Source organism: Talpa occidentalis, unplaced genomic scaffold, assembly GCF_014898055.3.
Source record: "Talpa occidentalis isolate TD23 unplaced genomic scaffold, MPIMG_talOcc4v2.1 talOcc4.11, whole genome shotgun sequence".
NCBI lineage: Eukaryota > Metazoa > Chordata > Mammalia > Eulipotyphla > Talpidae > Talpa > Talpa occidentalis.
The window spans coordinates 65157655-65176118 of NW_023601104.1; the positions used below are offsets into that span (position 1 = coordinate 65157655).

The 18464-nt window shown below is 35.5% G+C and overlaps 1 protein-coding gene across 20 annotated transcripts in view; it reads left to right on the forward strand.

Moving 5' to 3' along the window:
- Positions 1-18464, forward strand: part of KTN1 (kinectin 1) — a 105374-nt gene that overhangs the window by 79195 nt on the left and 7715 nt on the right. For 8 of the 20 annotated variants that reach the window (XM_037503396.2, XM_054690558.1, XM_037503395.2 and 5 more), the window contains 11 exons: positions 265-333; positions 1476-1510; positions 3286-3376; positions 5320-5406; positions 9444-9533; positions 14700-14780; positions 15711-15800; positions 15932-16024; positions 17066-17137; positions 17367-17450; positions 17615-17698. In XM_037503396.2, the coding sequence (XP_037359293.1) occupies positions 265-333; positions 1476-1510; positions 3286-3376; positions 5320-5406; positions 9444-9533; positions 14700-14780; positions 15711-15800; positions 15932-16024; positions 17066-17137; positions 17367-17450; positions 17615-17698 (876 nt within the window). The remainder of the gene's footprint in view (positions 1-264; positions 334-1475; positions 1511-3285; positions 3377-5319; positions 5407-9443; positions 9534-14699; positions 14781-15710; positions 15801-15931; positions 16025-17065; positions 17138-17366; positions 17451-17614; positions 17699-18464) is intronic. The other 12 variants (XM_054690570.1, XM_054690586.1, XM_037503399.2 and 9 more) reach the window with 3 other exon arrangements.

Sequence of the window (18464 nt, forward strand, 5' to 3'; positions counted from 1 at the left end):
CGCGCCATGTGGGACCCTCGCCCGGCAGCTGGGGATTGAACTGGTGCTGCAGAGGCTGTGGGCAGCTTCGCAACCCAGTGCTCAACAGCTGCGCCTACGGGGAGGCCCTGCTAAATAATTTAATTCTAATTTCATAATGTGTTTTAATATAGGACTTACTTATGCCCTTTAAAAATTATTACTATTTTAGAATTTTTCTGCCTTGTATGCTATAGAAAACAAAAATCTTCATTAAATTCATGTGTTTAATTTTTGTTTAACTAGGTGGTACAAGAGGAAAACAAATTGTTTAAATCCCACATTGAGCAGCTTAAGCAACAGAACTACCATCAGGTAGGTAATGTTAAATGACTTGCCTTTTCATTGAAATAAAGTATGTGCTGTTTCATAAAATGTTTAGCTAATTTCCTTTAAAAAGAACCAGCAACAGTTCATTGTTTATCATATCCAAGATAAAATCTATAATTTATAAAGTATATGCAAATAATATCTTATTCCAGCTTTTAAGTATTTGAGTAATTCAGATTTTTTAGAATACTTAGCAAGTCAGTTATAATCCTATAGAGGTCAATTTAGACATTTTGCCCTTTTCCCTCAAGCACTTTAATTGGAGAGAAAATAAGAAATGTGTAATATTATAAGTAATGGTTTGCCACTATTTAAAATACTTTTTAAAGGTATAATTCTGCTTGGTTAAAAATAAAATAAAAATGTGGCCTTTTAAAAGGTGTTTCCAAATACCCCTTTAATTAATTTTTAATTTATTTTGTAAACATAAAATGTGTTATATGCAAGCTGACTAACTTTTCCTAATGTTTCCTTTGATTTCATTTATGGTATTTTTTGGAGACTGAGAGTAGTCAAATAGAAATTTATACAATTTGAGGGCCTCCCCGGTGGCACAGCGGTTGAGCGCTGGGTTGCGAAGCTGCCTGCAGCCTCTGCAGCGCCGGTTCGATACCCGGCTGCTCCCTGGCCACCGGAGGAGGGTCCCGCATGGCGCGCAGACCTCTCCTGCTGCCCGCTGCTCCCCTCAGCAGTGTACTTCGGTCCTTCTGCCTGCTCTGCTCCCTACTCTGGCTCTGGTGAATTCTCTCGCCCTCCCGCGCTTCTGACTGTACCCAGTGCTTGTATAAATAAATAAAATAAATAAATAAAGATAAATCTTTAAAAAAAAAAAAAGAAATTTATACAATTTGAAAACTTAAGATACTAATGCAATGCTTTGCACATAGTAGGAAACTGAAAAGTAGTTTATAAATGAAGAATGTAGATTGTGACAGTGAAGATTTGATATACACTCAGTATATTTTAGATTTGTACATGTTTTTATTAAAATTGCTTAGTAATGGGTATTTAGAATATATGGTAATATTACCTTTAGTGTTGTCTTAATTTATATATAAGGAGAGTTTTCATTTTTTTCAAGTCTTAGAAAGCCTTGTTTTGAAATGATATTTAACTCTTTTTAATAGGCATCTTTTCCTCCTCATGAAGAACTGTTAAAAGTGTAAGTAATAATTATGGTTCACCATTTGGGAAGTGGTAACTGTTTTTATGTGCCAAACAGTTTCAGATATTTAAACAATTTAAGCATTTTAAAGTAAGTTAAGTATTTAAAGCAATGTAAGGTAAGCAAATGGTCACCTAATTTTTACAGTTATATTTGGATTTCTTGAGCTGCATGTCAGTGAGCTTAGCTATGTTTTAGGTTGAACTAAAGAATCTTTTTTTTTTTAAGTTGTACTTTTTACTATGGCAGTGTTGGTGTATGACACTGTAATCTGATGCAGAGATTTATAGGTTTATACCTCTTCAAACGTGTCACCACATCACACCCACCACTATATGCAGCCATTGTCGTCTCCTATAATCCATTCGTCCCCCTTCAACCTTTGCTTTCCATCTAACCCTCCCTATCTGGTATCCTCTGTTCTACAGTCAGATTACAGGTGTGATTTTATCTGTTCCTTTGCTTTGTTTCTTTATATTCCACATAATGAGTAAAGTCATACAATATTTGTCTTTTAATGTGTCATTTTATGGTGTTTAGATTTCCTTGAATATTTTATTGAGATTTTCATGTTTGGTTTTTCAGGCACTCAGAGAACATCTAACTTAATTGACGTGGGGCTTTACTAATTTACCTTAAATTATCTCAGCTGTCTTTGTGATACTGTGAAATTATTCTGAATAATGCACATTTTGGTTTAGTGTCTGCATTTTAAAATGTCTCATAATCTTTATGGTTGCTCTCTTTTAAGGAGACTTTTGTTTTAGTGAAACATTTTTCTTTTATTGTTGTCTTATATTTTTTTTTAAAGAGGCTACATTTTAAGGTTATTTCAGTTAAATTGGTATGTTTCAATGTGTTAAATGTCAATTACATTAAGTATGTTAGGTGATAGAAGTAATCTGAATGTTCTTCCATCTTGGCTTATTTATAAAGTTGGTGCTTTACTAAGTTAGAATTGTTTACTGTTAAATTGAGTCTTGATTTGTAAGGATCAGCAAACTTTTTGTAAACAAACCTGATAGTGGGCCATAAGTCTCTGAGTGGGTTTTTTTTTTTTTTTTTTTAATTTTAAAAAATTATAATAAAGTCTTGACTCAAGGATCATACAAAAACAGACTGTAGGTCACACAGTGCTAGTTTTTCCAACCCCTTATATAAGGTCTTATTTTTAGGAAGAATGATTTGTAATTTAACTTTCTACCCAAGCTGCTTTCAACTGTAACAGAACTGAGTTGTGAATCTTTGCCATTATTGTCTGCATTTATGGGATAGAAGTCACTCATTATACAGAATGAGGAAATGACTCCTGAGGTGGTTATGAAAATGACAAGAGAACACCTACTTCACTTTAATATCATTCTTTTATTGTGGGTTAACCACTTAAAGTAATAATTTATTTCATTTTCATTCTCAGGGGGAAAAATATATATGTATAGGTGGGAGTGCTTTATATCAGTTTTGCTCTCTGAAAAATGGCTACTTCATTGACTTATGTAAAAAGAAGCTGCAGCAGTTCATATGTTTATGAACTGTTAGATTTTTTTTTTTTTTGGTACTAGTGTAAGCATGTCCTATTGTAAAAATGCATTTAAAATTCCCTTCTGAAAATTCTTGGGTAGACTTTTTGTGATAATAATAGCTGAGTTTAAAGAGTTCATCTAATAATACATTTTTCAAAGTATCACCTATTTGTTTTTATTTTGTAGTAACAACTGTTATATTCCCTGTTTACCTATAATATTGCTATATATGTTCATGTTCTGGTTTAGAATTTCAGAAAGAGAGAGAGAAATATCTGATCTCCAGAAGGAGTTAGATTCTTTGAAGGATGCTGTTGAACACCAGAGGAAGAAAAACAATGTAAGTAAATTTTTATCAGGATAAGACTTTTCTTTTTATTACTTTACTGAAATTTCATGCATCAGAATTTTTTCTTTTAATCTACTTACTTGAGATTTCTTAATGTTCATAAGAAAGTACTATTGTGTGTAACTTTTTGGGAAGAATTACAGGGATAATCATTGGAGATCATATTTTTAAGTGAGTAAATGCAAATCACCAATTTGTGTAGTTCTGAATATCGTTTCAAATATTGAAGCTGTAACTACATCTTCTGATTTTTTTTTTTTTTCCTAGCTAAAATTTTCTTTGGCTCTTTCATTTGGAAAAATTTTGTTCAGCTCAGTATTTGAAATGCAAAGATAATTTCAAAGTCTTCCAGACCTTTCTTTTTTAAACTGAAGATGGTACAAGTTTTGGTAATTAAGCATGTTTGAGACCTCACAGCCTGCATATATATGTATGCTAGAATGGGAGAGATAGTGACATAAGAACTTTTTCTCTTAATCATTTTACTGATAGACAAATAATGAAATTAGGTGAATTTTTAATATTCTCTCTCATCAGAAGGTGACATAAGTGGAACCCAAATATTCTTGGTAGAGAAGGAATTTTTAAACAAAAAAGTGTGATTGCTAAGACTTGAGCAAAGCCAAAATTATTATTGAAATCTAAGAGGGATATTAATAGTAAATTGATATGTGTTTTCTCCTCTAAGTTAAAAATTTCAAAGTTTGTGTTTGTTAATACAATGAGTTGACATGTTCCTACATCCTGAGTTTGTCAAAATTAGGTATGTGAATTACCCTTTGTGTGCTTGTGTGATATGACTAACAGCATTGCTTAGCCGAACCTGAGGTAAATTTGCCAGGGTACTGATAACATTATAACTTGGTTATATTATCAGGATTCTGAGATGAGTAAGGCATAATAATGACAGTATTATGAAGTAGCAACTGTAATGTTAGAGGCATTGAGCTTGTGAAAAGAGCTAGGATACTGGAGGCCAATAGTTTGTTGTCAGTCCATTCTACTTCTCCCACTTCATTTGCTCTGTTCATTTGGCCAAATTTCTTAATCTGCCTGAACTGTAGTTTACCCATCTATAAAGTGGGGCTGAATACCTCTTAGGTTTGTGGAGATTAATGAAAATTTATGTGAGGTGCCAAGGCATATAAAAGAGCATTTAACATTGATGATTATTTTTTCTTATTTTTTTGTTTTTGATGTTTGGATCTCTCATTCTGAAGACTGAACTGTAACATTGTTATTATTTATACTTGCTAATGAAATGCTGTTAAAATCTAGATTTGAATTTCCAATAGCTTCTATTACTCTTCAAAGAGGAAATGTTTTATAGTTTTCGATTTCCCCCTTTGCCTCGATCACATAGCTCATAGAATGTCTTGTTGTTTTATGGTATAAACATTTGGCCATGCCAAGAAAACATATAAAATCATAGGGAGTTACTGTGTCACTCCTAGGTAGACTTGAAATATGTTAATTTAAGTAAGACATAATTAGAGAAAAAAAAGTTATGCTACAGTAGAAAATCCATGAGTAATACTGGTCCTTGTCTAAAAATCACTTGTAAACTCTTTGCTAAACTTGTGTATTTGCTCTGTCCTTAATCCTCTAATATCAGCTGTTCCTGAAATCATATTTGTAGTCTTGATGTGTGCATTTACTTTTGAATGTTTTCTTCTTTCCCACATGTGCACAGTAATAGCTTTAAAGCTGGCATAATTGGTGTGTATACTAAAACATGGGAAGCAGGCATCTTTATTTTCTCATTCAGACTTCTAAACATTGCTTTTTATTTTTTTGCTAATATACATATTTTCCCATTGAAATAATTTTGCAGTAACCAGCATTTAAATGCAGTGCAAAATACTGATGAAATAAAAAAGCAAAAATCTTTCAATAATGGATAAACTGAAATCATTCTTTCTAAAAATGATTAGGACCTTCGGGAGAAAAACTGGGAAGCAATGGAAGCATTGGCATCAACTGAAAAAATGCTGCAGGACAAAGTGAACAAGACTTCCAAGGTTGTAATGCTAACTCCTAGAAACAGTCCACTGAACAGAGAAAATCTGCAGCTTGTTTTAAAACTAGACTTAAAGCATTTAATTTTACTGCAATTTAAATATAAAAATCTCCTTATCATCTACATTTGTCATCGCTACCATCTCTGCTTTTTTCATCCACATCTTGAAGCTTTAATTTTGGGCATGCTGGTTTGGGGGTTATAATTGTTTTGAGCTTGGTGATTACTGCTTTGACCCGAAGTGTCTCAGAAGATCTTTGCTACTCATGTAAACTCTTGTCAGACAGGGTATGCCTATTGGATTGTTTAAGAGAACTTTGATGAAAACTCTGAGCCAAAAAAAGCTTAACTGAATTAACAAAACACATTTAAATACCTAGGATAGAGTACCTGCAGTGAACTCTTCTAGTTATTAGGGTATACCAAGACAGTTCAGACCATGTGAAAAATCTTAAATATAGGGAAGGGATCAGTTGTTTCTATGTCACTGGGGTTGGTTCCTTAGAAGGAGTGGAGTTAAAACTAAAAGGTTTTGAAAAACAGCTAAATGCATGTTTGTGGAATATTAAATATAATTATAGAATAATTCTCTTGACCAGAATTTATAAAGTACTTCTGAAATGCATACCCGTGCCCCTTCTGTCTTTGAAATGGTGGTGGATAGTCTCCCTGAGTTCAAGGTGTTCCGTGGGCTTAAGATTTCTGATGAATTATAATTGAAAAGTTGTTTTTAAAGATAGAGAGCAATGATTTTGGCAGTTCAGTCAAGCATTTTGAAAATCCCCAAGAATAAATGTGAAGCAGAGAAATTGAACTTTGTGGATTGGTTAATAAAGATCATTAGCTGTGTTACTCAGTTTTGCATTTCGTAAGTACTTGTGTGTCAGGATCATGTATTGAATTTTAAATTCAATGCAAGTCTTATTCTGTGGTACGTGAAGGACTTTTTTAAAAGTAGCATAAAGCTTTTATAAAAAGCTGTCATCAGCTGTGTTTGTAGTTCTTTTAGTGTAATGGATTTGTATTTAATTATGTACCTATTCACCTGGCTATGATTTTCATGAAAATCTCAATTTCAGACGGATAGCAGATGTAGAGATCAGAGACTTCTAGACCAGGGAATAGAAAAATCTAGGCTAGGTAGAACTTTATTATTTCCTTGTGAGTGGTTGCAGTCACTTCTGTCAGCACTGAGGGTTTTGGCATAGCTCCTGAGTGTTTCTTAACTTTGTTTTTCACTGGTAAGCGCTAACTACCCTTTAACTTTTATTTGGTTGTGACAATGGGTGTCTAGTACTTGCTAATCTCTTCATTTTGTCATTCTAGCAAGAAGTTATATGCCACCCTTCATGGAAATTTCTGCATATTGTGATTCTAAAGAAAGCTTTAATTTATCCATGCTTCCTCATGTGATTGGTGATGAGTGTCAGAATTTACCCATATTTCAAAACTCATCACCAAGTGCTTAAGGTGTTGCATAGTCAAGGATCTGAAAAGAATAGTATTCAGCTTTTGTATATTTTAATGGAATTTAGAAAGTCTTCAGATAGCATAGGTAATAAAGAGTGTTGACTGCCCCAGTACCACAGGTTATAATGAGTTAGTAAAACATCTTTGTGTTTCAGATGACAGAAATACATAACAGTTGATTTACCTTAAATGTAGCAGGATGATTTTCCAGGATAATTTTTGAAATAGTAAATATTCTTTTTTTTTAAAGACCTATTTATTTATGCATACAGGAGCTGGGGCACAGGTCAGAAATGTGGGGAGGGTGAGAGGATTCACCAGAGACAGAGCAGGGAACAGAACAGGAGCAGCGGGGGAGACAGGAGAAGTCTGCTGTGCCTTGTGGGGTGCTCTCTGGCTCGCGGGGGATTGAACTCATGTTGCAGAGGATGCAGATTGCTTCATAGTGCAGTGCTTAACCCCTCGCGCCACCGGGGAGGCCTGAAATAGTAAATATTCTTAAGTGACAGACTCAGGCTCACATGGAAGATACTTCATGTATAGTACATTTAGTTAATGCGAATAAGGAAATGAAAATAATGCAGTTTCCAATAATCAATCTTTCCCATGTGTCTGAAATCTACAGTCAAACTGTAACAGTGAAATGAGAGCTTTTTATTAATACCTAAAAATGTTAGTACAGAATAAAATAGTCTTTTTCTTTGTGCCTGTTGATTATAAGTTAGAGACTTCCTTTAGTTATATTCTTTTTCCCTTGGGGAAGTTTTCAGAAGAGCTGGTCCAGTTTTTTTCCTAACTGATTTTCTTTAGATACTATTCTACTACTGTTGTGCTCAGGTGATAGAAGTGCTTTCTTAAGTAACTCTACGTTAGCAATTAATTATTTTCCTTGAATGAGTGTGTCTTATTTTACGTAATTAGGAGGTGTATTTCTGAGAAAGAGTAGGCTTTAATGAATTATTAAAAACACTCGATTTAGATATCTTTTTAAAATCCTGCCAGTAAAAGTTAATAAAGTAACAGCTTTTTCTGTGTACAGAATATGATTAATCTTTAGCTTTTTATTATGTAACTTTAGGTTTATTCATGTCACTAGATTTTTAAAAAGTGAAATGTATTCATCTTAAATCTATTGTAGATTTCAGCGATCAACTACAAATAGTGAGGGATTGATAGGATAGCAGTCTCACTAACTTGCCTGCTTTCTGATTACCTGCTGAATTTCACAGATGTTTTGAGATGATTTTCTTGTCTTGGTTTAGCTATGCATTTTATTAGGTCCTAATTTTTTTAAATCATGTAATGATAGTTTGAATATTAGATTTTTATTTTGCCTGTTAAGTCATTACCCTAATTTTGACAAACCATGGTTTGAATTAATAATTGATGTTTATTATACTTGGATTTAAAGTCAATAAATTTAGACCTGTTTGTCATACTTTAAATTTATAGCTGACAGAGTCTATCATAAGTGTCAGAGTTAGTCTTGATTTTGCACTTGTGCAGTAGTATATACTATCAGTTATTCTTTCTCTTTCCCTTCTATGTGTATCACTCATCAAAATTATTTTTAAATTATTTTTAATTTTTATTTAAATTTTTATTTTCAGCCAGAAGAACTGGGGTGTAGGTCGGAGGACCAGGGTGTGTGTGTGTGTGTGTGTGAGAGAGAGAGAGAGAGAGAGAGAGAGAGAGAGAGAGGGGGTTCAGCAGAGACGCAAGGGAAGCGGAACAGGTTTTTGTTATGTGTAGAAGAACTGGGGTGTAGGCCAGAGGTCCAGGGGTGGGGGGTGGGGTGGGGTGTGTGTGTGAGAGGGTTCACCAGAGACACAAGGGAATCCAAAAAGGTGGATCTACTGAAACACAATGCTGAGGGGAGCAGTGAGTGAGACGGGAGGTCTGTTGCTCATGTGTGGGTTAGCTCCCTGACTGAGGATTGAACTGTAGTGGTGGTGATAGCACTGAGACATAACCCCTAGGCCACTAGGGAGTCCCTTTGGTCATTTTCTTTTACTTCAATTAACATTAGTAACTTCACCTGACCTTGAAGCTTGCCATGTGAAAGTGCTATTTTAATGTTGTCATAGTCCATATCAGTGAAGCATTTTTGTGGAGAGATTTGTCAGCCAGTTAGCCTCAATTATGTTGTTCAGATGCGTATTTTTTTGCATGTGATTTAAGTTTCAGTTATAAGAAGTGTTTTTTTGTTTTTGTACATGTAGTTTAAAGATTTTGCTGTAGGAAGTGTATTTTTTTTTTTTTTTTTTGTTTCTTAATTGTTCCTGGAAGGGTGAACAACTTGATTTCTAATGACAAGGAAAATGTCTGTTATTAGATAATGCTTTTGCTTAACATAACACATCACTTATTATTTTTGATGCTTTAGAGATTTTGAAGACTTTCTTATGGAAGTATTTTGACATTTTAAAATAGGAAATTTTAATATTAATCAGTACTAAAATAATTTTTTAGAATACTTTGACTTTTCCTCCCATAGAACTTAAAAAGACCATAGTTTTTTTATTTCTGTAATCTTGTAAGTTTGATTTGATTCATCTTCTGCTTTAGGAACGACAACAACATGTGGAAGCTGTTGAATTGGAAGCTAAGGAAGTTCTCAAAAAATTATTTCCTAAGGTGTCTGTCCCTTCTAATTTGGTAAGATTAATTATTTTTTAGACGTGCATCAAGGTACTTTTGAATAATCAGCATTTGAACTCTGCATTTGGTTTCAATAGTGCACCCAAAGATGAACTAATTCCTTGATCTTTTGCATTTTTACCTAGGGTGCTTTTGCTTAGTTAAGACAGTGAGTTCAAAATTATTTCTGCTTATTCTAATGATACTTTCATTGTATTCTACAAAACATACATATGAGATATCTAGCAGAATATAAAGGGAAAGAAATAATAGTTAATAAACCAATCTGTTCTTAATGACTTTTTTCAAAAATTGAACTTAATTTTAAGTTGTTATTAGTTTTAGGAACACTTTTAAAATTGAATATGCAATACTATGAACTATGTTCTTTTCATTTCAACACTCAAAGATTTTGACCATCTATTACAAACTTCTTCAAGCAGATCTTGAGGAAGTCTTGAAGATAGTAAGAAGCAACCTGCACTACTTGGGGGAGAAAAGTTGCTTTGGCTTAGAGAATTAATATAGTGAACATTTGAAGGCAGAGAAGGCCAATGAGTGTGCATGTAGTTTCCTAAAATGGTGGTGCAAATTTTTATTTTATCGAAAATTGCATGCACACTCAGAAGTAGAGAGAGTAGCATAATAAGTCTGATGTATCCACCATCATTTGGATTTCAGCAATTATCAACACATAGAATACATTGATATGTAAGCAGTTATGTCTTACCTCTTACCCTGCACTTCCTAGATTATTTTGAAGGAAGTCAAATATCAGAGCATTTCATCTGTAAATATTTCAGTACATTTCTAAGAAGTAAAGATTCCTTTAAAAATAACCATTTATTACAATTACAGAAAACATCCTCAACTTCATACATCTAGTGAGTACTAACATTTCTCTATTTGTATGAATTGTCTGTTTTAATGAAATGACGTTTATTGTAGTTTGTATTAATTTTTTTTACTGAGGTATCGTTTTACAACATCACGTATGATTTAAGAGATAAAGGATCACACCCTTCAGGTGTATGTTACCACACCAAAAATGCTCCATCATAATCCATTGTTACCCTTCCCCACTTTCCTCTCCCCTCTCTCCCTCCAAATCTCATAGCCTCAATTCTGTCAGATTTCTAGGATTTCTTACTGGTTTGTTTTTATCTGACCCTTTGTTTTGTTTCTCTATATTCCACATATAAGTGACACCATCTGATATTTGTCTTTCTCCTTCTGACTGTTTTGCTTAGCATAATCTGCAGTTCCATCTATGTTGTTACAAAAGGCAAGTAGGGTTCACTACCTCACACCTTTAAGAATGTCTGATATTCAGAAAGTTTAGAAACCACAAGTGTTGATGAGAATGTAGGAAAAACTGAACCCTCATACATTGTTGGTGGGAATGTAGACTGGTGTTGCCCCTACAGAAAACCTCCCAGTATGGGCTTAGCTGAACTGCAACCCTATAAATACTAGGATTTTCCCGTATCCTTTGTGTCTTCTGTAAATTGGTAGTCAGTAGAAGCCTGATTCAGGCGCAGTACTTTGGAGTAGGTTGGGGTCAGGGCAAAGCTACTTTACATAGGTAGTATTGTGCACTTTAAAAAAAAAAAAAAGATTTATTTATTTATGCATGGAAGAATTTATGTAGAGGGGCAGGGGCTGAGAGGGCTCACGAGACAGAATAGGGAGCAGAACAGGTAGATTTTACCGAAATACAATGCTAAGGGTAGCTGTGGGCAAGACAGAAGAGGTCTTATGCGCCCATATGTGGGTTAGCTTCCTGGCTGGGGATTGAACTCGGGCTGCAGTAGCGATAGCACTGAGACTTAACCCCTAAACCACCCAAGGGGGCCCAGGTGTATCAATGTGATTCTGATTTATCATATACATTTCCTGCTCCAAACTTGGGCTCACCTATTTCTCCAAGAAACTCTTGGCTCTTCTTTCTGTAGATGGTAGATATAGTATAAATAAACTTAATGGCCGGTTTTATTTGTACTCTTGAGTTTAACTGCTTGCTTTGTAGATTGTATCTACTAGTATACATTTAACTTGTACAAGAAGTAGAATATTTTTTTTCCATTGTAACTGTTGAGGGGTAAATTTAGGTGTGCTAAATTTAGTGGAACTCATCTATCATTTGAATTGATGAAATAACTTACTGGCTCAACATAATGGATATACTGTTGGTTCTTCTAGTGCTGTTCTTATTTTGAACCTAGAAGGGGTTGTTGTTAACATAGTTCATATTTAATAATCTTTAGTCCTAATTTATCTTTAATAATTATTGGGAATAAAATTTGAGAATTGGGCCTCCCCGGTGGCGTGGCGGTTGAGTGCTGGGTTTTGGGGCTGCCCACGGCCTCTGTGGCGTCGGTTCGATCCCCGGCTGCTCCCCGGCCACCGGAGGAGGGTCCCGCATGGCGCGCGGACCTCTCCTGCCACCCGCTGCTCCCCTCAGCAGTGTACTTCGGTCCTTCTGCCTGCTCTGCTCCCCGCTCTGGCTCTGGTGAATTCTCTCGCCCTCCCGCGCTTCTGACTGTACCCAGTGCATGTATAAACAAACAAACAAATAAATAAATAAATAAAACATGCCTCTATTAAAAAAAAAAAAAATTTGAGAATTTATATGGTTTTATTTTTGAGTCAAAACTTAATGATTTATCATTTCCGTTCCTTAAAAATTATATATCAACAGTATTGAATTTTATTTTTAATGTAACATTGATTTTTAATTTTTAATTTTTTAAAATTTTTTACATCATTGTTCATTTTTAAACAACATATGCTTCCCCCAACCCCTTCAGGTGTAGTACCCATAGACTTTTCTTCACCAGTGCACCTATGCACCATAACCACAGTCCCTTGTGCTCCTCCCTCCCTCCCTCTGATCCCTCTCTCTCTTCCTCCCCTGCTATATGTGTCTGATTTATGATTGTCTGTTTTTGCTTTGTTGTGTTTTGTATTGTACCATTGATTCTTAATAGCTGTCTTACTCATCCTGAGCAGCCATATCTTTTTGACACTATAAATATATATATACGGTGTTGATGGTAATATTTAGCTTTTGTTTATCCACTTGCTAAAAATTGAATATTTCTGCATGTAGTCTGTATTTAAGAAATGTGTTAAACTCTGTTGTACTTAGCACATAGCATTTTAGGCTTTTAAAGATAGGAAAAATGACAGGTTATTTTCTTTATAGGATAAAGCAATTGATTAAATTCAGTGTTAAGATAAATTAATATAATCAGCGGGTATAAAAGGGCTTTTTTTTAAAAAAAAAATTATTTATTTACACAAGCACTGGGTAGAGTCAGAAGCGCGGGAGGGTGAGAGAATTCACCAGAGCGGGGAACAGAACAGGTAGAGTGACGAAATATACTGCTGAGGGGAGCAGCGGACACAGCAGGAAAGGTCTGTCGCGCCATGTGGGACCCTCACCGGCTGCCAGGGATCAAACTGGTGCTGCAGAGGCTGCCGGCAGCTTCGCAGACCTGCGCTCAACAGCTGCACCACCAGGGGAGGCCCCTGAAAGGGCTTTTGTACATGAAATAGATTATGTTTTACTGCTTGGTGTTCCTTTTTTGTTAAATCAGCATAGAAGAGATCTCAACTGAGGTAATCTTACCAGCCAGTTTTGTTTTCATGCTTATTTAATAGAGTATAGAGAATTCTAATACAGCCACATAAGTAAAGCTTTAAATTAGAACAGTTAGTTGAAATTTCATGTTTTTTTCTGGAGGGCAGAGGGGAGTAAGCTAACTCATGACTTAAAAAGTGGACTAAGAGGAAATGATTTAAAGTAATTAACACTGTATTAGTTGAAAACTGGATCAAGAAACATCAAACATCTAGAATAACTCTAAAATTTAAAATAAAAGTTATTATATGTATCTTGTGTTTAAATTAGCTACCCTGCCAGTACTTAGTTTTATTGATTTCAACAAATAACTGTTTCATTATGCTTTTTAAGAACACTTTGTAACGTTGTAAAACATACTTAATTTTGAAGTATTTTTAGAATCCATGGAGTACTTTGACAAAATTTGAAATTCTCAGAAATATTGTTAGTTGAGTTTTCAGTTTACGAACTCAGAATACTTTTTTTTTTAAGATTTATTTATTTATGCATACATAAGCTGGGATACAGGCCAGAGATGCGGAGGGGTGAGAGGATTCACCAGAGACAGAGTGGGGAACAGAACAGGCAGATTGACTGAAGTACACTTCTGAGGGTAGCAGCAGGCGAGTCAGGAGAAGTCTGCTCGCCATGTGGGTTGTTCCCTGGTGGCCGGGGATAGAACTCATGCTGCGGAGGATGCGGATTGCTTCATAGTGCGGTGCTTAACCCCTTGTGCCACCAAGGAGGCCCCGGTTTTCTGTTTTTAAAGTTTGACTTGTTGTGCCCAAGATCAGCAGATTCGGCGAGCATAACCTCCAAGAATCCAAAGACAGCTGATGCAAATGTAAAAGGGAGTTTATTACGGGCTCGAGTCCGGGCTCACGGCACTTACCAACACAGTGGCAGATAGCGAGAGCCCCGAACAGAGGAAGCAGGGATCTATTATAGGATCATGAGCGGCGCGAATTTTGAAAGAAGCTGTTAATTACTCATTGGCTATTACAAAGGCATTTTGGCGTGCACGGTTATAGTTTCAAACTGATTTGGACGGTTAGTGATGCTGTCCCATTTATGGATAGGACTGCCCTCATTGGCGGCTGGGGTGGTCTGCTTTTTCGTCACCAAGTGGAGTGAGGGTTATGACTATTGAAACTATCTCCGGAATGCAGCTGTACAAGGACTAACGTATCAAGGTGGAGGATATACAAAATGGCAAAACCTTGGCTAAGCTTGGGTCTACAGACTCTGTTAGCCCTGGTATTAGTAAGTGATGGAAACTGAGTTTGAGCTCAGCTCTTCTACCTGTAAGTCCAGACTTAAATTGCAAATAACCTGGTCAGGACAAATAATATTTAATTGTGATGATGGTACTTAGTTAACATTTTCAGTGTGTATTTTCAAGACTGGGTTATGTACCACTTCCATAACAGCATATTTTATTCTCTGAAATTTTGGAGGGAGTAGTGTTTGTAGGTCTTTTGTAATCTAATCTAGTTATTTAATTTTTTTTAAACCTATTTAGTGTATTGGAAATTAGTTGTTTTGATTTTTTTCAGAGTTACAGCGAATGGTTGCATGGATTTGAAAAGAAGGCAAAAGAATGTGTGGCTGGAACTTCAGGTTCAGAGGAGGTTAAGGTTAGTTCAAGAAAAAAGTATATTTTAACTGAACATGGAAAAAAAGAAGTAAATCAGAATTTTTTTTATGAATTTGGGAATGAGAAAGCTGTAAGTAGAATAATGATCTTTTGAGGAAGTGTAAGGAGGTGATTTCATTTTGTGAAAGTTTTGGGTGGAAACTGTAAATATTCTTTGGATTTGTTTTATGTACAAAGGTAATTTTTGCCATTTAACTCTATCTTAAGCTTTTCTGAAACTGAACATTTAGCAATCTTTACTCCCTTTTCAAATTTAATTTTTTAAATTGTATCTTTTTTTTTTTTTTTTTTTGAGGTAACATTGATGTATAATACTATATGTGATTTAGGAGTATAAATTCATACCTCTTCAGGTACATGTTACTACACCATGTCCACAACCAAAGCACCAATAATTCTCCACCATAGTCCATTGAGGCACCCTCCCCACTTTATAACCTGAATTTTAAAAATAAAGATCAGTTGAGGTAGGTAGACAGAAATTTGTTTACTAATGTACCCCCAAATTCATCATTAGGTATTTTCAGAACCTGGATGCATTTTTATCCTTAACAAATTAAATGTGAGAGATTTGTTTTTGTATCTACTTCAGATGAGGATCTGTTTGATTTTACCATCCAGCTAGAGAGTGAGAAGTCTGTTTATTAAAAAATTTGTAATGTATTTTATGGTAAGCAGACTGAGGGAGTTCTAGCAAAAGCCAAATGACCAAAAAATCACTGACCTCCATTGGTACTTGAGAAGATTGAAATGCATTGTTACATTAAGTATTGTGTAATATCTAGCTATTTATATGTATATATTACAGCTATAAACAGTATTCATTTGTCTTACCATTAAGTATTAAAACGAATTTGAACCACAAATCTTTCTGGTAAAATGAGAATTTTTCTTTTTTCATTCTTTGCAGGTTCTAGAGCACAAGCTGAAAGAAGCTGATGAAATGCACTCATTGTTACAGCTAGAGTGTGAAAAATATAAATCCGTCCTTGCAGAAACAGTAGGAAATGATTTTTAATCTACATTTTTGTTTTTTTTTTTAAATCATTACTTTATTCCTTTAGCAGCTTAAATAGTTTATCTTGGCATTAGAACCTGAATTTATCAAAATAACTATATTTTTGTCTGTAGGAAGGAATTTTGCAGAAGCTACAGAGAAGTGTAGAGCAAGAAGAAAACAAATGGAAAGTTAAGGTCGACGAATCACAAAAGACTATTAAACAGGTATTTGAAAAAGAGTATGTTAGAGCATTGGTTCTCAAAGTATGGACTAACAGCAGCATTGTCTCCCAGGAACTTTTTTTAAAGTACACATTCTTGGGCCCCACCCAGATTTCCTGAATCTGAAACTTGGTAGGGCCAGTAGTCTGTATCAAAGAGTGTCTGAAGTGATACTGATGCTCACCCAAGTTTGAAAAATTACAGGTTTAGAATATAGCCAATGGGTAATGATACAGAATGTGCTTAGAAAGTTAAAGAAATAGGTGATGACACAGGTAGGGGATTTGGGGTTCAAGATAAGTTTTAAAACATTAATGTGGCGTATTTAAGTTAAATACTACTTCTATTCATGGAACTTGAATGTTAGTTTTTCTCCCATTTACTTGGATGTAGGGAAGAATATTATCTGTTGCCCCTTTTTTCCTGGGCCAGCCTTGTAGAATTTAGGTTGCAAATGATATTAATCATTAATACACTTGGTGATTAAATACAGCTGGTCAGCCATTAATTGTTAAAAAATTAATCACTTTTAACTGGGCCAAATATAATATGTGGATGAACGAGGTTTTGGGTACAATTTAAATCAAGTTGACTATGATACTGCCTTGTTAAAATCATTTAGAATTCAATATGACTTTATATGAGGTGCAATTTAAAACCTCTGAAGTACCTTAATTAGCTAAACTGATTAAAACTGTAAGATATAATAGAAACTTGTCTTTGTTTTTTTTAAATTTTTTAAAAGATTTATTTATGCATACAAGAACTGGGGTGCAGGATAGAGGTGCAGGGGTGAGAGGATTTACTTGAGACAGAGTTGGGGGCAGAACAGGTAGATCCACTGAAATACACTGCTGAGGGGAGCAGCAGGCAAGACAGGAGAGGTCTGCTGCACCATGTAGGGTCAGCTCCCTGGCCTGGGGATTGAACTAGTGCTATAGTGGCTGGTGATAGCTCAGTGGTGCTGAGACTTAACCCCTTACGCCACCAGGGAGGCCCTGTCTTTGTTGGTTTGCTGAGGCATGTAATTGTGTCACATTTCAGATGCAGTTGTCATTCACATCTTCAGAACAAGAGCTGGAGCGATTAAGAAGACAGAGTAAAGATGCTGAAAATGTATGTTGTTTGATGTATAGCTTGTACACTTAATTTTTAGCCTTAAGGTTTGTCCTGAGATCTGTGTTTTAAGATTTATTTTATGATGCATTTATTATGCTTTTAAAGCTATTAAGGGTAGTGTTTGATGTGACAATTATGAATATAAAGTTAGCTTTCCATTGTGGGAAAGCATTATGAAAAGAAATCTTTAATGTTTTTAACTTCTCCTTTTTTATTGCATTGCTAGCTGAGAAGAGAACGAGAACATTTGGAAATGGAACTAGTGAAGGCAGAACTTGAACGAGCTACCTATGTTACAGAAGTCAGAGAGGTACTTACAGCAGAATTTTTTCAATCTTGCTTCTCAGTTAAAATTGACTATAGCAGAGTAATAAAATATTTCAGTATAAGTTGTTTGTACCAGAACTTCCGAGTAGCAAACACAACATGAGATATCATAAGGAGATCAATCTTAAACTCTAAACTTCATTGCAGCTGAAAGATCTGTTGACTGAATTGCAGAAAAAACTTGATGATTCATATTCTGAAGCAGTAAGACAGAATGAAGAGCTAAATTTGGTAAGAAGCTTGTTCTCCACTGAGAATCAAGTAGGCTCTGAAAACACTTGTGTCAACATGTGGAGAAACCATCCAAATCTTTTCTCCTTGCTAACATCTTTAGCTTGGCATTTTTATAAGTTTAAGATAATCTTCATATTCTGATGACTCCTTAGGATCATCTTTCTTTTCTTGACTCCTAAGATGATCCTTCTTTCCTCAGCTCCTAACAATGGCATGTTTGGCTTGCAACTCTTTTTAAAAAAATTTTTCCATGTTTTATAATATCTAATTTTTTTTTTTTAAAGATTTATTTATTTATTTAATTCATAAAGATTTATTTATTTGTTTATGCAAGCACTGGGTACAGTCAGAAGCGCGGGAGGGTGAGAGAATTCACCAGAGCCAGAGCAGGGAGCAGAGCAGGCAGAAGGACCGAAGTACACTGCTGAGGGGAGCAGCGGGCGGCAGGAGAGGTCTGTGCGCCATGTGGGACCCTCGCCCGGCGGCTGGGGATCGAACCGGCGCTGCAGAGGCTGTGGGCAGCCTTGCAACCCAGCGCTCAACCGCTGCACCACCGGGGAGGCCCTAAAGATTTATTTATTTACACAAGCACTGGGTACAGTCAGAAGCGTGGGAGGGTGAGAGAATTCACCAGAGCCCGAGTGGGGAACAGAACAGGCAGACTGACGAAGTACACTGCTGAGGGGAGCTGCGGGGCGCTGCATGTGAGGTTTGCGCGCCATGTAGGACTGGGGATCGAACTGGTGCTGCAGAGGCTGCAGGC